We start from the raw sequence: 24,374 nt of genomic DNA, 5'->3' as shown, positions 1-24,374 counted from the left end.
TTTATTTCTTGTCATTTATATAACCAACTAGTGAATATTTATGTGAAATTAAAATCATTTTAATATACTTTTTTGCAAATTAGGCTAGTTGTGGTCATGTGTCAACCATTCACGATTTAAAGCCATATTTTCAACCCCAGTCCACATTTTTGCCAGTTTGAATCTCACAAAAATGTTACATTTAAACCCATAGTTTTTTAGCAAAACAACAAAAAAATCCTGTTAAGGATCATGAGTAGCCTATTTAATTAAACCATACAAATACAACTGTGCATAATTTACATTATACACTTTTTTTTAAATGACAGATTTTTGCATTTAAAGTGAATTGGGAGAAATATGCTTAATTGTATAAAATATATCTGCAATCACAATACAAAAAAAATGTTAATAGTCATAAAGGGAGGCTTCATTTACTTTAGACAAAATGTTTTTTTGATTTTTGTTAAAAATGAACTAGACATTTGGTTTCATGACATTCACACACAGTAGTATTTATACTAAGGCGGCAGGGGCCACCCATTCCTGTGATGAGTGATCATTGCATATGGAAAAAGCACTCAACAACTTGATGTATTTGGAAATTTAATATTACACAACAAGAGGCACACAATCAAAAACATCCAATCAGAACTTTTCCCCATGTCTTAGGCAAAGTATTGCATTGAAGTATGTTCTATGGAAATAATTCGGCTACAATAAAATGGATACCTATAAAAATATAACCAGTGTACAGAGACAGTCAGAGGACATGCACTCCCCAATAAAATTCTGAATAAAACTATTCAGAAGAGCTTTCTTATTACATAACCCATTCAGTTTCCACTCAAATTAAGCTTGAAAGAAAACAATGATCCACCGTCAGTAACACCAGATGAGACTTTGATGCTCAAAATACCCAATCAATAAAAAAATCTAGTCTAAATGGATATGTCCTTTTACCAACAGCAATTGAGCTTACAAAGTTTTTTTTTTTTAAATGCACAATTTACTAAAAGGAAATAAAGCAAAAACAAGACATTAAGGTCTTCTGTCAAATTATCATTTCACTTTTAACAATTTCTGGAGCATCTGTAGCAGTAATTATTGATTAAATATTTATAATGCAGATACCACATGATATTGAAACGATAAATAACATCCTAAAAACTCATCCTCTGAGGGTGTATGAGATCCATACAAGGTTTAATCAAATTGTAATTACTAAAACTGCATTCAGAGGCAATTCTTAGAGGACAGTACATTTGTAATTTTACAACCAAGAACACAAACATGATTTTGTCACAAAATTTGTGCTGAAAGTCATCAGGGAATGAAAAAACCAAAATGGCAGCAAATATTAAATCATGTTGAACTCTCTCTCCACTCCAAGAAACGTGCACAGCAAAATGCACAACTTAAAATATACTACCTATTTACAACATGTAAAAATAAAGGGACAGTAAAGGAATGTTTAGGCACACATATAATAGACCATAATCAGAAACAGTAAAATGTCTTTGACACCCAGAACATACAAAACACAGGACTGCTCTTAATGGGCCTCGCTTACGAAACATAAGCAGAGCGAATGTGTGTAAATTGTTTATAAAACCATTAAACAATTTACATGTTTTTAAAAATGATTTACAAAGAAATGGGTGTACAGTTTGGCATGATACTATGAATATAAATCATAAAGCTAAGATGAATCAAAATACAGTTTTGGGGCATGCAGGTAAATTTCTATAAACAATCTGAGAGAACAGAAACAAAGCTTATAATTTACATGATTAGTTATTAAGCTAACAATAAGAGATGTGCAATTAACAAATGTGCACATATACATATTAGTACAACTTTACCAAACATTACACTTTATTTTTTGTTCTATATTAATCCAATAAGTAACAGCAAGTGAATCTGATACAAAGACATATTTGCTAATGGATGGGGTGTTGGGAGACAAAGCAAAAGCATAAAAATATGATCTCAGACCATACATTCTTAAATCATCTTTCTTGATTTCATTCAACACTGATATAGATTATATCAGATTTTTGAATGTGCACATTATGAAGACGGAAGGTGGTAATTAAAAAGAAACTGCCCACAAGCTGAAAGTGCCATTTAAAGGGTAATGTTTGTTTAAAGGGTAATCTTGAGTGCATCTGGAAACTCAAGAAAATGGACTGTGAAGAAATTAAAACTTCTTAAGGAAACCAAAGTGATGAAATGCACACTTTTTTACAATACAAAGTATTGTATTTTGACTATTGTAAGTCTGAACTAACCACTGAGTCAGGCATAATGATGACAAATGAAGAAGTGCATACCTGTTAGTGCTGTTGCCTTGGACAACTGCTAAAACTGCATCCCCGAATGTGGGATATGTGAACACAAACCCTCTACAGATGCTCTCCAACTGAATGGCAAGACAGTCTCTAATGAAAATGTACTGATTCCCACAGGAGGAGCATGAGAATATCTATTTTTTGATCCAGTAACCTTAGGAGAAATGTGCAAAAATATTTCATGATTATATAATCTCATTATATAAAATTATGGGCTAGGTCCATACAAATCCAGTATGACAATACCTGCAGATTACTCTAAACAAAATGTGTCTTGGAGAGATTTTTTTTTTTTATGGGAGCAGAGAATGCAAATATATATAAAATATTTCAACAAGTAATTAAATGCACAAAAAGATTAAATACACAAATTAGCTTACAGTGACAGGGGTGAGAAAAACATTACTCATTTTTTTAAACAAAAGTGACTTGCAGTACATCGATCACAAAGTGCCTTACTCAAGTCTAGGGAATTAAATTAAGGTCCTTTCAGCACCTTTCCAGACAACATGTTACAAAATACAAAAACTGATTGTAATGCTAGGCTAGAGTAGTTTCTATAGACCTTCATTATTAGGCCAGTCCGTTGAGCCTGATGTTCCAGCAAAAGAACTGAATGCTAACAAGAGGCCAAATCAGAATTGATCTTTATATAGCTTTCTCTCGGGGAAGCTACGTTGACCAAATAATTTAGACTACTACAACAGTATTGTTGTAGTAGCTTGAATTCTTAGTTTTAGAACACACAGGCTAGTTAATTTGGCAAGCCATAGTGAGTTTGTCCCAAGCACTACATGTGTAATACACAAATAATGCAATGACACATAAAGAGCATCCCATAGTCTGATAATAAAATCTAATGCGTGCATCACTCTGCTCCTTTTGATTCTCGCACATGCGTGATTGTTTAAAGATGGAAAATCATAGGTATTTGCACAGAGATCACATTGCCTTCACTGACAGAACTATAAAGTGCCTTTAAAATGCTTTAAATCATTAAAAGCTCCAATTTAGCCAAAGGTTTGGCTGCTTGTAGCATCTGGAGATGAAGTTAGTTGAGTTCTTGTTTCACTAACAAGAGAGAACTCTGGGAAGTCCGTTCCTCCATGACCTCTCAGGCTAACTTGCCCACTGGCAATGCTAAACTGTGAGGATATTCGTGAGCTTGGGAATTGAGATCGAAAGTTCTGGTCAAAAGTAGCAATCTGAAATGTTTGACTAATGCTTTGCGCATCTGTTTTTTTGGGAGAGGTCACTTGATCGAGGAAGTCCTCCGTTGGTGAAACTGAGGAAGGGTTTGTCTCGTCACCTGAAAAGGAGAAGGAGTGTTGGGAATCTACTAAAAGGCTAAAGTTAGGCTTCTCCAAGGTGGATCTCAATGGCGAGTTCATGCTCGGTCTGAACCGGGATGGGGAGGTGAACTGCTTCTCTGTAGAAAACAAAGGCTGACCAGCAAGACTGGCACTGTCATTGACAAACGTAAGACTCTGGTTGTTCAGGTAGGTGTCGTTCTGACTGGTCCTTTCCAGGGCTTGCTGGAGAAACTTGGAGTACTCCTGTAGAAGGCTGGCCTTCTCGGCCGGGGGTGCTTGTGAGCTGGTTCCCAAAGTCTCGGTGGGGCTGCTCTCATCGGAAGAGTTGATAGAGATGCTGGATGTGACCTCGGTGTCCCCCACACTGAAAGAAATCTCTGCTTGCCCATTGGCCTTATTGGAGTAGTGATCGAGAAGAGTCTGCAGGACCTCGTCTGGAAGGACGTTCTTCTCGCTACTGGACTTGATCTCCACGTTCAGCGTCTGAGTCTCAGAGAGGATCGTGGCGGGAACGGTCTCGTCGATGACGCTCACTACAGCTGCCTGAGTGACAGAAGGCTGTGACACGATGCTGCTCACGTTAAGCGCATAGTCTCGACTAGTGTTTGCCGCCTGAAGGTATCGCTTCTTCTTGAGAAACTGCATGGCGTCATCGTAATTTGTGCTGCTCCCAGTTGGTTTTGTTTGTCCTCCTTGTAGGGCGTCAACAGACTCCATGTCAGGATTGGTCTCGACATCCAAAAGGCCTTTGTTGTCCACAATTTCAAATGTGTATCTCGTTACTTTGCTCTCTTCGAATGAGGACAAGGGTGAGAGGCTCTGGGGCTGTTCTAGGGCTTGCTGTTTCAAACCTCTTCTGCTGGCGATTTTCTTCAGCACTAGTTTTGGAGGACTGATGATCTCATCAATAGACTCCTCCCCTGCAAGATGCCTGTTGCCAGGCGGGGAATCAGGGAGCTCAACGGAATAATCTGTCACAACATACTCGTCCTTGACCTTGGAGTCTACAGTGTAAAGAGGAAGACACTCGCTTTTGGCCAGTTGGTCTTCCGTCTTCTCCTCATTACCAGCTTCAACCATTTTGTCAACAATTGGACTTATAAGCGCAACCCGACTTTTATCAGAGGTCTTCTGACGTTTCTTCTTGGGAAGCATGCATTCCTTGGCAGGAAAAGAGAAGCCCAAGCTCTCTGAGGTGCGAAGAGGGCCATCTTTGGCAGCTGCTTTCTGCACCTTCCTGTCCTTATTCTCATGGCACATTCGTCTGTGCTTTAGTACTCTGTCAGTTCTGGAGAAAAACTGTTGGGAAAAATATACATCATGTTTCAGACTGTATAATGCATGCTAACATTTTAATTGCACAGAATCAAATCTGATTTGCTTTGAACTGCACTTACCTGATGGCAATAGTCACACTGGTAAGGCTTTTCCCCGCTGTGTGTCCTCTTATGTCTCTCCATATGGTATTTCTGAATAAATTTCATTCCACACTCATCACAGCGAAAAGGTTTTTCTCCTAAAGGGGAGACATAACAGGCAAGTATGTACCATATAAAGAACAATTTAGGCAAGTCAAGTAGGCCTACTTTTTGCCTGCCAAGACTTGATGGAAAAAACTAGACTAACCCTAGACTTGTTTTCTCAGAGTATAAAGATGTAACACAAAAAAAGGCTTGCAATGGACTACATTTATAAATGGATCATTGACTTTGAAGATTTCTGTACATTTTCTGTACTGTACATTCTTAAAGAACATATCTTACAAAACCTAGAAGAGAAATCTAAATGTCACTTTTTTTCCACTGGTATAATCCCTTTCTGCTCACCTGTGTGGATCTTCTCATGTCTCTGAAGCAGGTACTTCTGAATAAAGCGCATGTCACACTGATTGCACTGAAAAGGCTTTTCACCTGCAAAAAATAGAAATTTTTTCACCATTTCGTTCTTTTATATGACAATTATTCCCAAAACACATTACACCACCCACCTGTGTGAATGAAGACATGTCTTTGTAAATGGTAGTTTGTCCGAAAAGCAGCATTGCAGTGGTCACAGACATGAGATTTTGGGTTCTGGTGCCCAAGGGAGCCATCTTCATTAATAGTGAGAATCTAACAAGATGGAGGAAATATAGTTCAAAACTACCTTAACGTTTATGCCTGTGCTTCTTCAAAACTCCAGAGTGGTCATAATACTTTATGTCCTTGGCTAACCATAAAAGGACATGATAAATGTCAGTCCAGCTTACTCACATATGTGCATCACAGTTTTTAGTATAACAACATTTCTATGAGTAAAAACAATCACTTCAGTAGGAAAGCAGCCTTGAAATAAATAAAATAATATATAAAAAGCAAGTAGACAAAATAAGTAATTTCAGGACACTTTCAAACTCACATTAAACTTTAAATTATTTTACCACCGCTGCTTTGCACTGTAAAGTGTCTCACTTAGAGAACTGGTATTTTAGAGCATAATGGTATTTTATCAGCGGCATCTCTGATGCATTATAGTAAACCTTCGCAGGCGAGCGTTGCTTTCTCTTCTTCTTTTTGTGACAGTCAGATGGGTCCCTCCCCGGTTTCTTCTCCTTTTTATTCAGAATCAATGAGTCTGGCACTTTCATCTCCTGCTTTATATTTACCTAACAAAAGCAACAACAAAAAAATGAGTTAAATTCATTTACTGAATATACTTATTATATACATAATTTTATAATGATACATTTAATTTTATACATTAGTTTTTATTGTGATAATATTGCCATAATACTGTTTAATTCCGACATATTGGATTTGCACAACTGTTTTTTTTTTTTGTGGTTCATTGACAAAGCTGTTGGAACTGGCACAAGTAAAATAAAAAATAAAAAAGTGAAAAAGTGTTAAAGCGCTGCAGTAATTAGCTTTTAATCAGCTATACACTTACTGGCATATTGAGTGTATAGTGTAATTTATGGGAAATTCGCTGTGAGAAAGCTGCTTCATCCTGTCTGTCATTTTTCACTGTCTCCTCGTGAACCATCAGGTCATCCTGGGATATCAGATCATGCGAGGTCAAGCCTCCACCTGCCAGGTCTTCGTCATCATCTTCATCTTCGTCATCATCCTCTGCCAAAAGGGGATGGTTAGCCAAGCTCCGTTCCCCAAGTGTCATATCCAAACTGCCTCTTCTTCCTCTTCCGTCCACCCTTGAGGGTCCCAGACCTCTGGATGAGTGGTGAAGCCCCACAGGGCTACATTTCATAAGCATCCCCTCCAGCTTGTCATCAATGTTCATCGCTGAATGCTAAGCAGTTGAGCTGAAGCTACATAAGAGACAGGACCAACATAAGGATTTCTATCAGCAGTTGCGTTCACAGCACTTCCTCTCCGTCGACCTGTCTGAGAGAAACAACAAGCTTGAGTTTAATGGCAACAAAACTCACATCCCCCCTTTTGACAAACAGGAGCAAAACCTGACGATAAATGTTCTCCAGGATGATAGGAGTTAAAAAAAAAAAAGCATATTGTGCTTCAATGGATGGACATCTGATCTTTTGAACATCCTAAAACATAATTTCCAGGTTTAAATAAAAAAAAAAAAAGCATATTTTCTTTTGGACCCCAGTGTTGGTCTAGCCCAGTGGTTTTCAAACCTGTCCTGCACATTTTGTATGTCTCCCTTATCAGACACACCTGATTCAACTCATCAGCTCGTTAGAAGAGACTGCAAGACCTGAATTGGGTGTCTGTGACAAGGGAGACATACAAAATATGCAGGGCAGGGATGCTTGCAGGACAGGTTTGAAAGCCACTGGTCTAGCCTATATGCACAATCAAACAAAAATCATTTTCATCACCTGCTAGGCAGAGGAAAATGACATTAAACTCGATCTGACTTGACACGTCTCGAACAGTCATTGTCAGAATTGCTACTGGAGCATAAACTGATTTAATAAGGAAGCATTCATGTCAGATTCATGCTTCTACATCTCATTATGAAGAACTGACTCAAAATGGATTGCATTACATAATTTCTAACTGGTTTAATGAGGCTTATTTATTTATATATATACAAAACTATTATCAATTTAACTGTGATGATACTATTGAACGAAAATACAAAAACTTTGCTCAGTACTGTCAGCTGTAAAGCTGTTTTATAGCTGAAATTTAAGTTGCTTCACAATAATTGATGAACACTGCAACACTGGCGTTGTTACTGAACAGAACTGAGATGAATAATGACATTTTTCCTCTGCAGAGCTGCTAAAAAGGAATTGAAATATTTAATACTAGATGAACTTAGCAACACTGACAATGTTATTTTTCTGTGTATTACTGTGAAACTGCTCTGGAACAATCTGTATTGTATAAAGAGTTATATACATAAACGACTTAACAATAATTAATGTTATTGACCTCATATATTTTAATATGAATATTACAAATATACATGATTGGGATTAATTATTAACCCAGGATGACCTTTACATAATTATTCTCTTTTCTAGGAAGGCATATGAGCTGGTTGGCATCCTGCGGTTTTGTCATAACAGATGTAACCAGATGAGACTGTCATATCAATCTTATTTTTATAGCATTTTCACAATATTGTTTCAAAGCATCTCTACAGATCATTTTCCCTCAAGTCAAGTTATATATGACATTTCAATCATCAACCTAAACAAAATACAACCTGCGTATTAAGTGAATTAACGTATGATTAAAAAAATGGCCAAAGATAAGAGTCTATGTATACAAACTTAATAATGCTGCGGTGCATAAAGTAAAAAATAACCTGAAAGTACATGACTGTGTTTACAGTGACACTGGCTGCCTGTTGCCACTGTCAGAGATACAGCTGCGCATTTAATTTGACGAGAGCTTAGTAAGACTACTGTATTTTAATAATGACTTTAGTGTATTTTAATATATGACTGTAGTTTAAAATCGGCCTGATCTCATCTCTACGCTGCCGTTTCACCACGCACACAGAGGCCGGACTGCAAACATTTTCACGGCTGATTGTAACGAAGAGCCTCGCAGATGAAGAGCATACATACCGCATGTGTCTTCAGTGCAGCGCTGGCGGCGGGTTCGAGCCGCTCATGATGTGTTTGTCAAACTTTACTGCGATGCTGCGACTAGCATGAGAGGCTAGCGAGCTACATTCCATCTGCAGCTGCGGTGCATTGTGGGATCGCGACGGACCCGCTCTAATGAGCCTCAGTGACAGTGTTTGCTTACTGTTTGAAATATATATATTTAATAAGTGTAGCTAATAATAAAGAAGTAGTATGTGAGATGTTATATTAATTGATGTATCTTTCAAGACTCGTAATAGAATTACGAATTTCAGGGATTTTTTGTTTGTTTGTTTTGTCAGAGACTTTTGGTGTTAAATAAATAAATTAATAAAATTAGTATTGAAAATATTTTAAAATATTAGTTGTGCAGACTAAATTTAAATTATATATATATATTATAATGTATAAATAAATTATTTTTATGTAAATAAATTTTATATTTTAATGATATTTTATTTCAGGATACGCATATTATACGCATACATATGCATTTTATAGTCTGATTATCTCTGTTCAGACTGTACATTTATTTTAATGACTTGACAAAAGTCAATTAAAATATATTTTAATGTTTTTTACATTTCAAAATGATGCACTGTATTGTATGTAAAAACAGAAATAAAAAAAATAATTATGTAAAAACAATAATAATAAATTAATTAAATGCTAAATACACAAAAACAAAACAATTCCTCTCAATAACTTTTTTTAATTGTTGAAATTGTTTTAAAAAAAACTTTTTTAATTTTATATATAAACACTCCCAGTTTCTGTTAATAAAAAGGTTAAAAACAACCAGTGTTAATTAAACCTGCGACATAATTACAAGAGAAATACCACAGAAAATAGATCCAATATTGTTGAATATAGTCTTTGAATAATGTTGCGAACCACTGCCCTAAAAACAACTTCAACAGGTCAAATAGTGGCACTTAAATATAAAAACATTAATTTCTGATTATGGCTCAATTTGATAAGATATTTACAGTAACTGGGTAAAAAACAAAGTGTTCACTCATTTACCTTGTTGAAAGCTGTTGTAAACCTTCAAAGAAATTCAAATTCAAACAGAACATCTGACCACAGCACAGTCTGTTATATCAAAGGCTTTGGTTATGAAATTTGTTCATAAGTATAACACACCACAAGAGAGAAGCATTACAACCCAGAAACAAAGCGAGATTCTTCCTGAGAAAATGGCTGAGAGGCTGTAGAGATTACTACAATTGATCAGTTTAAAGAAATGCACTCTTTTTACCAATACACAGCTCATGTTACAGGATGTATTCTTTTTCAGTGTTAAAACACTTCAGAGATTTAAACTTGATTAAACTTTTGGTAACACTTTAGAAGAGGGAACACTTATTCACTGTTAACTGCGACTTTTCTTAACTTATTAATAGTTATTAAGTTTAGGTGTTGGTAGGATTAGGGATGTAGAATAAGTCATTAATATGTGCTTAATTAGTACTAATAAATAGCTAATATTCTAGTAATATGCATGCTAATAAGCAGACCCTAAACTAAAGTTACCAAACTTTGAAATATATTTGGTTATGTAATTATTACCTGATATACATAAGCATTCTCATACATGGTGTATTTTCATAACACCTCAGGCAATTTCATATACATTGAAATACAATCAAACTGAACTCCGTAAAAAAACAAACGACCCTCACAACATATGAAAAAAGTCAAATGATAGTTTTTTAATTTTTATTATTATTACCATTAGTGTTACACAATGATTTTAACAGTATATATTCAAAAGGGTTTTCTCTGCCCCACTTCAAACCAAAAAAAATGAACCGAATGACCAGGGGTCAGGCTGAGTTACACATGCAGCTCTAAAATGAGGAAATTATTACATCCTGCCTTTCCTGTGACCTTCGTATTCCTTCAGGCAGATTTATATCAAAACACTGACCCACCCACTCATCATAACAGATGACAAATATGGCATTCATAGTGAAAGCTGAGGCAACAAAGAAAATATGCAGAGTTGAGTCTTGAATAGGACATAAACAGCATATTAATATTTCTCAGATGAACTGAACCATATAAAGGGAGGGGATAAGTGGCCATAAACAGCTTATGTTTTTATGGCTGAATGTGGAGAAAAGTGACTGACCAGCATATTATGATGAATTTATTCCACTTTGTTTGCTGTATGGGCGTCAGGGCAAATTTAGTTTGCATGCGAATAAGACAAGTTACTTTCCTTTCATAGGAAATCTGACTTTTGGTATCGCCAGGTGATAAAGATCATTTTGAATGTTCCACAGAAACTGGACACGTTCCAGATGCGCGAGATCACCATTATGAGGAGGGGTGTGGGGTACGATAAAAATGCTGCTGGATTCACTAAGAAAACCCACCCTCTCATTTTGCCTTGACAGTTTTAATCTGTGCTTTTGTGTTTTATGGTGAACTTAAGTAGTAAAAAAATTATGAAAAGTAGAAAAAAAAGGAATGATTTTAACACACATTTTGGCATCAAAAAGCATAAAGACATTAACAAATCATACAGAAGTGATTCCATAGTTCAAGATTAATCAATACTAATTAAGTCATTCTTTTGTTTCTGTCTGAAGTGTTAAGTCATTGTCCGTTACCTTCACAAACTCTTGTGTAGGTCAAATTAGTGCAGTAACAAAAGTAACCAGGTCTAAAATCTGGCTCGTGAACATGGAAATAAATAAAACAGCACCCCATTTATTCATTATTTGGACTCTTAAACTAGTGTAATTGATACCTATTTACACCAGAGCACCTGGTGCAAGAGGCTGACAAATGTTTAGGATTGAGAGGAAGACTTTAGTCCCCATGGTCAGTCTCTAGGAGTGTGTGCTTTTCTGGATTGACATCTCCAAGGCCTCCTGGTGTTCTGGTTGTCATGGCTGGAACCCTCACATCTTACTGAAGCACTCTTTAGCGTTGTTCCACACTTGAATTCCCTAAAAACAAAACATGCTTACTTTTTAATATATAAAGTATGCCACTTCTCCCTTGTGCCTAATCAGTAGAGACTGGTGTTTTGATTGTTTTGCAATGACAAAATGTTTTTTTTTTTTGCTAGCTTTGATGCTACTCACTTTTTTGCACATGCTGATCTGCATGATGGCATAGCTGATGAGAGCCTCTCTGAGATCGTGGTCTTTCTGCTCTTTAAACCTCTCAATGTCCACCCATGCACTTTTCACAAACTCGCTACAAAAAAAAAGACAAAGATTCTTGGTGTGAAATAGTTACTCAAATGTCCATATAATTACTCATGTATATATCCTCAAATCTACATATTTTTAAGAAAGCTCTGAATAATTAGCGTGTTTTGGGGTTCAACTCACCCTTATTAAGTGAGTTTCTCAGGGATGCAACAAAATGAGCAAAGAATGTGTATTTGGAGCATATCTGTATATTTCATCATTTCTGAAGGCAATGGAGTTTTGTTGAGTAATCTTCTCAGCTCATAAACCACCTAATTAAGTAATTTTCTGACAACATTTATTGCTTTTCGTCATCAGCAGTACATAAATTTAGTTGTGTGGGAATACTGCACTGCTTACTCGCATTCTGCGTTTTTTTCTTTGACCAGTTCCTCTCCTTCTTCAATCTGTGTCTCCAGCATTTTCAGCTTGGCCTCTCTCTGCTCTGGGGTTTCTTGTCCAAACAGTTTACTAGTCATTCCCTTCAGAGAGAAGGTCCGTATCGTCTACACAGAAAAGAAAAAAAAGAAGTAAATGACGCCCATTGGCTGGAGTAAGCCACACTCTTCCTCCCATGTTTATTTGCAGAAAGCTGAAATATGGACATTTTTACTCCCATTTTTTTGGCTGAGTGGGCCTAGTAATTATTCATATCACTCAATCGGGTCAAAATGTCTTTTGTATGTCGTTGGCTTTTTGTGCTGCTCAAATGTTTACATGTTAAATGTGCCAATGAGGTAATTCTCTGCAGGCTCTATTCATGCAAACACAATTTTAAATGTATAAAACATCTTTTTTTTTTTTTTTTAAACATGCAAACCCCAACATGTTTTAAAGCAAGGATGCCCAAACCTTTTACTATGAAGGACCAAAAATCAAACTTGATTGAGGGCTGTGGGACAAAAGTAAATGCTGCATTATATCCAACTATATTAAAATTTATATTTTTAAATCAAACACATTGAAAAACAGAAAATAAATGCTTTATATATTTTATACGTTTAATAATTGTTTCCTCTATATTGTTTCCTCATTCTTGTGCTATGACATGAGCCCTGGTTTATATAAATCTTGCCGGAAAGTCCCCTATTCCAGACATAAGAGGGGTGATGTGGAGTTCTCCCGTCTCTGAGTTGTGTCATGTGGTCAAATGGACACTGACCCCTGTGGCGAGTTCCTCCCGCTGCTGTTTCTTAGAGGTCAGATCCTGGGCGGCCATCTCTAGTTCATACTGTGTCAGTTCATGCTTCCTACACACTGCCCTGTGAAAAAGCACATAATACAGAAAATATGCTAAATCAACCATAAAAGCAGATCATCTCATTGTTTCTTAGGGAAATTGTTGAACTGAAAGCCTAGGTGCCCTGCAGTGTGATCACTTTCAAGACAACTGGGAACTGATGGAAGTTTGTGTATTCACAGTGCACAAAAACTTGCATGTAACTTAATCAGCCAGTGGGGGCTATCACCTCCCAAGAGTTCAGTGCGAACAGGGCCCATGTACATTTCTAATCAACCACACTGTTATAACAGCTTGTGTTTGGTATGCTTCAGATCACATTTAAAATAGTTCAGGGAAATAAATGACCACAATTCTCATTTTGAGTGAACTATCCCTTTATAATAAGGCAACGTAACAGCAATGAAAATTGTACCTTAATGCATCTGCATAGAAAAGGTACTCCTTCAGCTGATCAGCATAATGCTCCTCTTCCTCTAGAATATCATCTACGGACGCAGCATAACTGTAACATACAAAAGGGTAATTGACATAACATGTACATGAATTTCACCTAATGTGGTCACAGATGTGTGTACACTACCGTTCAAAGGTTTGAGGTCAGTAAGATATTTAAAAAAATAAAATGACTTTATATGTTATATTTGTTTTCAGCAATGATGCATTAAATTGATCAAAAGTGACAGTAAAGACATTTATAATGTTACAAAAGATTTCAATTTAAAATAACAGTTCTTTATGAACTTTCTATTTGTCAAAGAATCCAGAATAAAATTCAGAATCCAAAAAAAATTCAGATTTGCCATCACAGAAATTAATTACATTTATAAATATATTAAAATAGAAAACATTTATTTGAAATTGCAATGATATTTTACAATGTTACTGTTTTTTTTCCCCAAAAAATAAATGCAGCCTTGGTGAGAAATAGAGACTTTTCAAAAACATAAAAAAAAAAAAAAAAAAAAAAAAAAACATCTTACTGACCCCCAATTTTTTTTTTTTTATCAATGCTGAATAACAGCTATTTTATAACAGCTCTGATCATGACCAATCCAATTATGAATGACTGAATGAATGTTTAGGTCAGAATCATCTGTTTTATAATATTAGTTGTTTTGAGTCTTACTCAGTATATTTTGTCGTAAATAATCTTATCTTTTTGAACTTTTCAAGTTCCAAATAAAAAGATAAAATAAACGGATAATATAAAGTTATTTTCATTTAACTTTTTAATATATAAAACACTTTTCATTGAGTTTCTAGTAACCATATCTTTTTATATATACTGTGACCATGATATTTTGCAATATATATATTGATGATATCAGGAGTATTTTGGCCATTTCTGGTGAAACTACATGTGTTATCCTCTCTAAATCAGACGAAGAGCCTTTGGAATTAAAGCAAAATCCACAGCTGAGCCTGTTTGGGGTATTTTGAGGAACTTTGGGAATAGGTGAGCAACATGATCCATAAAACAGTCTGACGGCTGATGATGGACAGGTTGTTTCTTTCAGTGCGGAGACAGACAGGCAGTGCACTGGGCTCTGACATTTGACCTTCAAGTACAGCAATCTGGAATCCATCAGAACAGACAGCGATACAAAACCAGTATAGAAACAAACGGGGCTGGTTAAAGACTCACTAAGGACACTACCGCGAGAGCGTCCCTCCCACAACATCATCAACGTTGAAAAAAAAATGACCACTAAACGTTTTGGCCATGGCTCCTGGAGATTCACAGCACAGTCTGCCAGCCAAATTAAAACCTGAGCCTCCCAAGGGCTCATCTTACTGGCTACTTGTTATGGGGGGGGCCATGAATGGAAATCTGAGAGGATCCAGATCAATCTGGCAAATGTGTTTTACAGCTCAGTACCAGAAGCACACACATGTAGAATCACGAGAGAGTCACGGGGTGTATCATACAGCACCTTCATATTTCATGTCCCTCAATGAGCTCTCAGAGGGTAACAGGATCGTCCCAGGTAGGAGAAATACAATCAAAACCAGCTGCAATAAAATCCTGCACTAATCCTATAAAGGTACATTAGAACGGCTCATTGCGTGCGCTGTGAACTCACGCGTCCATGTGATGGCCGGCGCTCTGCAGCCCATCTCCCATCTCTTTCTCAATGGCACTCCACTCACTGTCCAAAACAAACAAAGACTCACATTGAACCACTGCAGCTGACCGCAGCTGCACAATCACAGCCCAAAAGATTTACCCCAAAAATGCTTCTCACGAAAACGGTTTACAGAGCACGTTATAAAACATGTCTGGCTCCTCCAAAATGAGGGTACTTAATTGTAATTGAACTGTGTACTGATTGTACTGTGAGAAAAAATCTTGAGCAACTGATCTATTCATCACACAATGACTATAGTTTCAGAAAATGTGAAATATAATGCACAGGTCGTATATAGACTGTTGCTATATGCTGACCACATTTATATGCATATAAATATTCGGATTAATTACGGAATAGTGTTAAATTAAGGGGGATTAAGTATGCCAAATTTACAAATGTAATTTATTTTTATTTATGTTTTTTTAAAAACAATATTACTGTAAAACATTATTACAATTTAAAAGAACTGTCTTCTACGCTAATATATTTCAAAACGTAATTTATTCCAGTGATGACAAAGCTGAATTTTCATTACTCCAGTCTTCAGTGCAACATGATCCATCAGAAATCATTCTAATTAGCTGAAGAAGCTAAAGCTAAAGAAACATTACTTCTCATTAACAGTCTTTGTTCAGGAATACAGTCTTAACCAAAACATAATCAGAGATTGATATGCATATAAATATGGCCATTATATGGAGAAGAGAAGCCTGGACATACTGCAAAGCATCTCTTTTTGTGTTCCACAGAAAAAAATAAGCCATACCAGTTTTGACATGACATAAGTAAATTATTCATAAACTAGGCCTATTCCTTCAAAGAAACATTACCTAAAGACTCTTCCATAATTTCCATGCACTTTGTAGACTCCATACAGGCGATCAGCTGCTCTCTAAAAGAAATGAGTAAATGATTAGATATATGAAAAAAAAAAAAAAAAAAAAAAAAAAAAGGCCAGCAAATTTTTATTAAATTCACTCTATGACTCTAATACAACCAAATATAAACCCAATCAGAAGAATTTTGATGCAATAAAAGTCACTTCAGAAAAATAATTAAACAAGTTGCCTAAAATCATTGTTTTTCTTTAGTAAAGAAGGGTGCTTCCTCAAAAGTATTCAAATGAAATCAACAGCATCGCTTTCCTTACCATTTTTATCCCTTTAACACCTAATATATACAGCACTAAAATTAGGCATTTATTGGAGTGAAAGAAATTTTTCCTGAGAGATTGAGCTGCATATTCAGCTGTCTTGACTTTGTTTACACTCACCGCCCGAACTCTCAGCAGCTGCGAAATAACAGACTGCAGCTCATCACCGTAGTGTTTCATTTCTGCAAATCTCCTGTGAAACACACGCACGCACACACACAGGTCAAGGTTAGTTTCAGTGTTAACAAACAGCACAGCCATATCTTTATGCATTTCATGACACTGCGTAACACGGTTTGCAAAAAATTACTTACTTGTCTGGATTCTTCACTCTGAATGTGGCATTTAAAGCCTTTAATCTTGAATCGGCCTGTAAGAATGACAAAGGCCAAATGTTGACAGACAGATTGATGTTTGGGTTTTGTTTTTTCAGATAGTGTAAAACTAAATTGCAGGCACTCCTTACAACAATCTTTTCAAACGACTGAGATCAGATAAACACTGCAATATGGCAATAATATACATTAACATAAAACACTGCGGCTCTTTCGGGTTTGATCCAGAACGATTCAACAGACTTCCTGTGCCCGTTTACATAAACTACAGCGTACTGATAACAGATTCTTCACCGCAGTAGCAATTCAGTTACTTCACACAATTTTTATTTGAAATCAACACATATTTAGTCAGCCTCATATCAACATACGAATATTGACCTAAGAGAGAAAGAACCCAATGAACTGGAAGGTGCTGATATACCTTTGCCTGAAATCCCGTCTCAAATACGGTTTCCTTCCAACCATTTTCCTGTGGGGCAGAGAAAGGATGCAATTTCTGACACTGACAAAGTGCATTATCAGCATGAAATGCCAGTTAAAACATATTTTTTTCTTTTCAAATGGCAAAAGTAACATTAGGTCTGTCAATTTAACAAATTAATTTATTCAAATATTTAAATTCACAAAAAATCATGAATTGCTGGACTGTAGGATATTGATAAGCTTACACTACCGTTCAAAAGTTTGGGATCAGTAAGATTTTGTATTATTCAAGTATTAAACTGTAAATGCATCACAGTTTCCAAAAAAATATTAGGCAGCACAACTGTTTTCAGCACAAAAAAATGTTCAAATCAGCATATCATAATGATTTGTGAAGGATCATGCGATACTAAAGACTGGAGTATGGCTGCTGAAAATTCAGCTTTGCCATCACAGGAATAAATTACATTTTAAAATATACTTAAATAGAAAACAGTTATTTTAAATTGTAATATTATTTGCCAATGCTAATGTTTTCACTATTCTCACTCAAAAAAAAAAAAAAAAGACTTTCAAAAATCTCACCGATCCCAACTTTTGAATGGCAGAGTATATTATCGAAATAAAATGAAAATATTGGCTTCAAAAAGCCACTTCTTATAATCTATAATATTTGTACTTTGTTTGTCTGCCTTGATAATTTAATGGGGGTTTTTTCCAGCAAAACTTTTTCATTGTTATTGTATATGCAATTATATGCAATTATTTATTTAATTAATTTCTATTTCTACTAGGCTGTCAATTGATTTCATTTTTTTTTTTAATTGACAGCATAGTAGAAATAGAAATTAATTTACTTAGTTAAAGTTTAAGTTAATTATAAATTAAAAATGTAAAAATCTTCACATCAAAAGATTCAAACACAAGGAAAGGTCAGTAACAAAGATGCAAATAGAACGTCTATTTCAAAGTGTGAGTGGAATGCCACTGGTTTAATGCAACCTTTGCTTTGTCCAGACAGCTTTAGCGAGAAGTCTCTACCTCAGTGAGGAACGAATAGAAGATCTTGTCACTGGACAGGACTGGGTGTGAGGCCACTCGGAGCAGGAAGTTCTCTAGTCCCACCCTACGCCTCTCCACAAAGTCAGGGTCCATATTGTCTGCTGACAGCTTGTGCCAAACAAATTCAGCCTGTTGCAAAAAGTGCAAAAGTGACGTTACAGTGCATGAATACAAATCACATTTACAAGCAGCAGTAACCAAGGCATCTTGTTTGCATACCCGTTTTTCAGATAATGGCGGAACCACCAAAAATGGATAGGTGACTAACAAATAATTTCTAAGGAGCTCAAACTCGCTGTAACGCCTCCACAGTGAATCTGGGACAGGATTCGTCCCTTCTGATGCAGCATCCACTGGCCTAAAAACAAAGAACAAATTAACATACAGTCAGAAGTGGATATAGCATTTCAATACAATCTTAGAGTTAGGTTTGGTATGAACTTCTTTAAAAATAATAATAAAAACACTTCTATCATGAAATGTGGGGTTGGTTTAAGCTCATTTTTAAACAAAACTAATCTGAAATAAACACAGCAGAGATCTACGAGGTTTCAAGTTGTGGCTCTAGTTTATGAAAGTAGTCATTTTAAGGGCCTTTCCAAACACATGCCAAAGGTTTAACAGCGCTGTGTAATCTTGCTTCACAGTGCATAAAGCCATGAATGCTCCTAATTTAGGAGCAGAACTCCACTAAATCGCACTGCAATGAAGGAGCATGTATATGAACTCTCCTGTATTAAATAAACATCACTCCAGGGTTGGAACAGGGGGAGGGGGGGGGGGGGGGGATCGGTAGAAATTTCCCCCGGGGGATAAATCACGTGATTGCGTTGTGCCGCCCCTCTGATCAGGGCCCTAGGAATCATCCTTGCCCCCCATTACGACGCCCCTGCTTACAGTGAAATAATCAGGCATCCCACAACTTTGAATTTCAATGACTTTTCCAGATGTTTCTTTTTAGTGATCCACAGATTAAAAAACAAATGTAAAATACATAAATAATAAATAATACGCCTTAAGATTTATTTATTTTCAGCAAGATTGTTACTTTAAGAAATTAATAAATTAATTAAGTTCTTTTGAATTTACTATTCTATGATGCAAAAAATGTATCACGGTTTTCAACACTGATAACAATAAGCGCTTCTTGAGGACCAAATCAGCAATGATTTCTGAAGGATCATGTGACACTGGAAACTGGAGTAACAGTTGCTGAAAATCAAAGAAATAAATTACTTTTTAAAACAGAAAAAAGTTATTTTAAATTGTAATTATATTTTACAATGTTACCATTTTTGGTAACACTTTACAATAAGGTTCATTAGTTAACATTAGTTGACAACATTAGTAAACATGAACTAAGAATGAACAATACTTCTACAGCATTTATTAATCTTAGTTAGTTAATTTCAGCATTTACTAATGCATTATTCATTATTAAAATCACAAGTTGTGTTTGCTAACATTAGTTAATGCATTGTGAACTAACATGAATAAACAATTTTCATTAACAAAGATTAATAAATAGTGTAATAAATACATTGTTAATTGTTTGTTCATGTTAGTTAATAAATTAACTAATGTTAATAAATGACACATTGTAAAGTGTTACCCCATTTTTATTGTGTTCTTCATCAAATAGATGCAGCCATGGCAAGCACAAAAGACTTCTTTCAAAATAGGCATTTAGTTATTATTCAATTATTAATCATTATTAATTTTAATTAACTTCATTTTAAATTAATTAACTGATTTTTTAATGGCATAAATATTTTACCGCTAAGTACAACTACAAACCGTAAATAATCCATGACTTTTCCAGGCCTGGAAATCACACTTTTTAAATTCAAATTTTAAATTGTTGGAGCCGTCAATAATTCAGATGGAAAAATGCAAAAACAATTCAGAGATACAGAGGAAATATACATTGGGGGAGGGAAAATAAAAATGGGGAGACTTTGAAATAAGAGCTTAACTTCCCGAGGGCTACAGAGAAGAAATGGGAGCATATAATGTGCTCCATGCTAATAATCCATGATGAAATCAAAGCACAAGGAAGGTAAGGATTGGCTGGGAGGCATTCTCCACTCAGACTGTACAACTTTCCCCAAGATCAGTGGCACCAAACTGCTCTCTAAAGCCCACAGTTTGCGTGTGCAGTATGCCTTCCACATGGTCCTTACAAAAACACGTCCTTCCTTTTATGGGAAGGAGCAACAATACAGCAGTGTTTAGTTATCTCCATGATTCAATATAGGCAAGAATTTTTATGTTAACACAAGTATCACTATTACTACTGTTTATATACTTTTAAGGTTAGGGGCTTGAACAAACCCTTAACCCTGAGCATGTAACTCATCACGTAACGTTTCTGCTACAGACATCAATGATGCCTCAAATCATACGGCCTTCTGAACAGAGGTGCATACTGCACTGGGTCATTCAGTGTCAAATCAACCAAATTTCTGAATTTTTTGAAAACATGCTGCCATTTTTCTCAAGCCATTTTTACCCCCCTGTAATTTGGCTCTGAATCTCAGGTGAAAATTGCCATTTCGACCCCCCTCTACAAAATAGTGGATTATTCAGTAAATATTCATCCATTACATTTATTATTTTAGCTTTCATTACTATACATGCCTGTCTTTCTTCAGTAAAAATATTAGCAAAATCTAAATTTGAGCCAGAGACCTCTGGTTGAGTTGGCACAGAATGACCCTGTTATTCACAAACAATCAAACTTGTGATCTTCCTTGCGGGACAATAAAACAGCGAATAATCCTGAAGAAGGGACCTGAGCCATAAAGATTATAATCTTTATATAATCTTATAATTCTTAATAATAATAATCTTATAATAATCTTTGCACCCTAGCAACCACAAAAAAAAATAAAAATAATTGTAGCTCAAACTGTACGGCATGGTGCTAGCAACACCAAGGTCATGGGTTCAATTCCCAGGGAATGCACTGGTTAAATTTGAAAAATCTTCAATGCAATGCAAGTTGTTTTCGATTAAAAAGTCTGACAAATGCATAGATGTTAACGTAAAAAACTAAAGATAACTTTTTGCATGTACAAGCACCGTTATCATTTACTTGACACAATTTAAAAATCTAGTTCTGGATGCTTTTCCAGTTACAGGATGTACCAAAAACACATTTGAAAATGTCTTGGTTACAGACAGTGATTTTATAAGTTCAACCACTAAGTATTGTTTTTGAATCATGTGATAATATGTTACTGCACTCTGGCCAGTGTGTGTATTTGGCGCTGCTGGAAACACAGACAAAGCACATCTGCCTGAAGCGCTGACTCATCACCCTTTCCAGAACGACACGTCCCTCTTTCCAACGCAAAGCTAGGCGCGGTGACGGGGCGGGTGAAAGCAAGAGGTGAAAGTGACACTTCTTTTGCATGTCACTTCCTGTCCAATGGGATACTTCTGTTTTGTTCTATAGAAAGAACATTAAAGTGACAGATCCAGACACAGGAAGAAAAGGTCTAGGGAAAACATTTAAGTATGAAGTGGACTTAAAAAGAGGAAACCCGATGGTCTCTACCAGTCTGCTGTAGCTTCCACAGTTTCTGAGCTGGTCTAGTTATGCTGTGAATCTTTGATGTTTTGAGTTAGTACAGTGTGAGCATAGTTCAGTCAGAAAGTCAATGTGTAAACCTGCTTTATCTAAAGTAGGTTATCACATTCACAAAGAAAATGCACATTATAACCAAAACTGATCTTATGCAATGGCTAAAAAAAAGAGTTTTAGAAGCTCCATACTTCCAGCTGTATACTGACTGCATCCACCATCATTATTATCTCACAAAAGGAACAGCTATAATACTTATGGCAAGGCAGGGTTTACGTGGCTACTAATTTTCTTTAAATAAGTATTTAGTTAATGCTTGTGTCTCATATAGGCTCAACCACAGTATAAATGTAATTTATGTCAATAGAAACTCCATATGCATAGAATAATTAATCAGTTGTCGATTGGATGGAGGCAGATCTTAATGTGAACTTGCAGTCGAGCATATATGATCAGAAAGAAGTCTGGAAAGATCAAGTTATGTTTAAAAATTATGAGGTAAAAATGAAAAAAATATACATGCACAGATGACTTGTTTATGAAAAGATCTATAACATGCATTTAGAAAGACAAAAAGAAATTGTGTAGGATTAATTTCACACAGCAACACTGGCACAACCAATGCGTGGTTTTGGGATGGGACTGTTTAACAACAATCATTACTTCTGTAATTCTGGTGAAATTACACATTTCACCTGTAATGATGAGTTGTAGCACTGTGTGAAAGCGAAGTCAAGTGTCTTACCTCGTCTCTATAAGATACACTGTATAAGTCTCCTGCATGTTGACAGCATTCTTCCCGGTCCTCTTCTCTGCTTCAGCCACACCGATCTCCATCTTCTTCAGAAGATTTGTCCCCGTTTCAACCATCTGTAAATTGTGTTCCAGAGAATCACAATGTTCAAAAACACTACAATATCCTTATGATACTTCCAATGCAAAAAAATGGTTCATGGCACTATTGAGGTTGAGATTTAGATATTAAAATAGTTGAGGATGCGCTTGTAGATATTTCTACAAGGACATTTTTTTGGAAGATAATGATATGTCTATACCTTGACTTGAAGATCTTATGAAAAGGGTCTCTCCAGTAAACATAACATCACTAATCTATTATATAGGGGCTTGTCCATTTAAAAAAAAAGAAAAAAATTGCAAAGAGTATTTAATTTATATCTCTTGCCCTGAACCATGACTGGATTCTCGCTATTGTTAGCCAGCTGTATAATGAGGAATGTATTCACAAGTTCAAGTGAAAGATTTAATTTTCTCACAATATTATGAACATATATTTTCACATACATATGATCACAATAGTATGAAACACCACCAGATACAAAAAATATGTGACAAACAATGAATCTATACAATAAGTTACTGAATAAATGGAGACTAAAAGATGGTTTCACAGTGATTTTCACCATGTTTTGTTTTGTAGTGAGTGAAAATATCGTAGTTTTAATGAAAAGAAAACCAAATTAAATTGTGCATTTGTGTTAATAACATTGCTGTGATCATTTCTGATTACTTTCTCAGTGTAAATGTAGCTATAATTAAAAACTAATAGCAGACGTTGGACATATTTTGTGCCATGTCTCAAGTATCAACCCATAAAGAAATTCAACTAAGTATGGAGCGGTAAATACGATCTATTTGTTGATATATCGAAAATCTACAGATTTGCATATAACACAAGGATGGGAAGTGACAGTGTATGAGAAACTACGTGGCAAAGGCTCTTCGTTGACAGCATAAAGTAAAGCAACTTTCTACTTATGAGCATTTTTTTATTCCTCATTCTTTTAGTTCATAAACACTGTAATAAAAATAACATCAACATGTATGTAGTTCGTGTAATGTCTTCGCAGAACCTGCTGATATTAACAAAGCAAAACACTGATCACGCGCTCGCGCACGCGACATCTACAAAACAGCACATTATCGCCACGCCGCACAAAAAACATTCTGCTATGGACTTTACCGTGTTCTTTAAGTTGTTTTCCGACTCTGAAGGAGTCAGATCTGTGTTTCCAATCACCGCTATATCCTCGCTTCCTGAATCCGCCATGGTTTACCAGTCTCGCGCTTGCGCGTTTGCAACTTTCACTGGGCGTCTGTGCGCGTGCACGCGTGCGTGACATCCAGTGGAACATAAACTGGCATAAATGTTTATTAAATTTCGTTCTTGCTTGAGATTGTTTGAATAGACTGTGATTAATTTAAACTTTGAATAAAGCAATCATAGGTTTGGCTTATGAATGGATGTGCAGCAATAGGCTATATAGGCTTTTATTAGAATGATTTCTGCAGATTATTTTCCAATTTTACCTGAGCAAACAGTTCAAGCATTTCCTAACTGTGTTTAAAAGTCTTAATATCACACTGAAAATATATTTGAATACATTAGCTTACATCTAGAGGAGCAAAAGTGCTGAATCTGTCACTTTTTCATTGTTTTTTTTCCCTTTGTTTAAATTAGGCCTGTTTATATTATTATTATTATAAGAG

General features: G+C 35.7%; 2 protein-coding genes across 3 annotated transcripts; both read right to left on the bottom strand.

Annotated features, from left to right (window-relative positions):
- Positions 1-576: 576 nt before the first annotated feature.
- Positions 577-8,824, bottom strand: LOC306876345 (zinc finger protein 148-like). 2 transcript variants are annotated; one of them, XM_079427439.1, is made up of 7 exons: positions 8,694-8,824; positions 6,575-7,029; positions 6,165-6,290; positions 5,634-5,757; positions 5,473-5,556; positions 5,044-5,162; positions 577-4,945 (listed from the first exon to the last, which is right to left on the bottom strand). In XM_079427439.1, exons 2-7 carry the CDS (start codon positions 6,923-6,925, stop codon positions 3,344-3,346), a joined length of 2,406 nt encoding a protein of 801 aa, XP_079283565.1. In that variant the 5' UTR covers positions 6,926-7,029; positions 8,694-8,824; the 3' UTR covers positions 577-3,343. The 2 variants fall into 2 exon arrangements, with proteins under 2 accessions (XP_079283565.1, XP_079283564.1); XM_079427438.1 differs by having other exon boundaries at positions 6,575-7,025.
- Positions 8,825-10,408: 1,584 nt separating this feature from the next.
- On the bottom strand, positions 10,409-23,984 carry LOC306876357 (sorting nexin-4-like). The gene is made up of 14 exons (XM_079427455.1): positions 23,848-23,984; positions 22,612-22,736; positions 18,497-18,635; positions 18,257-18,406; positions 17,214-17,261; positions 16,769-16,824; positions 16,575-16,647; positions 16,132-16,193; positions 15,254-15,319; positions 13,582-13,671; positions 13,089-13,188; positions 12,287-12,432; positions 11,816-11,930; positions 10,409-11,677 (listed from the first exon to the last, which is right to left on the bottom strand). The coding sequence occupies exons 1-14, from the start codon at positions 23,932-23,934 to the stop codon at positions 11,630-11,632; spliced, it is 1,305 nt and encodes a 434-aa protein (XP_079283581.1). The 5' UTR covers positions 23,935-23,984; the 3' UTR covers positions 10,409-11,629.
- Between the last annotated feature and the right edge of the window lie 390 nt (positions 23,985-24,374).

The sequence above is a fragment of the Barbus barbus genome (genome assembly GCF_936440315.1).
Source record: "Barbus barbus genome assembly, chromosome: 10".
In the NCBI taxonomy this organism is placed as follows: Eukaryota; Metazoa; Chordata; class Actinopteri; order Cypriniformes; family Cyprinidae; genus Barbus; species Barbus barbus.
The sequence above is the reverse complement of the archived record's forward strand: the minus strand, read 5'-3'. Positions and strand labels throughout refer to the sequence as shown.

Coding starts and splice junctions, on each gene's coding strand:
- LOC306876357 (XM_079427455.1), bottom strand. CDS start 23,934: ATGGCGGATTCAGGAAGCGAGGATATAGCGGTGATTGGAAACACAGAT. Junction 22,737..23,847: donor AAAACAACTTAAAGAACACG/GTAAAGTCCATA, acceptor CACAATTTACAG/ATGGTTGAAACGGGGACAAA. Junction 16,825..17,213: donor AGACGGGATTTCAGGCAAAG/GTATATCAGCAC, acceptor TCATTCTTACAG/GCCGATTCAAGATTAAAGGC.
- LOC306876345 (XM_079427439.1), bottom strand. CDS start 6,925: ATGAACATTGATGACAAGCTGGAGGGGATGCTTATGAAATGTAGCCCT. Junction 5,758..6,164: donor AGCAACGCTCGCCTGCGAAG/GTTTACTATAAT, acceptor CCATCTTGTTAG/ATTCTCACTATTAATGAAGA. Junction 4,946..5,043: donor AGTGTGACTATTGCCATCAG/GTAAGTGCAGTT, acceptor TTTTCCCAACAG/TTTTTCTCCAGAACTGACAG.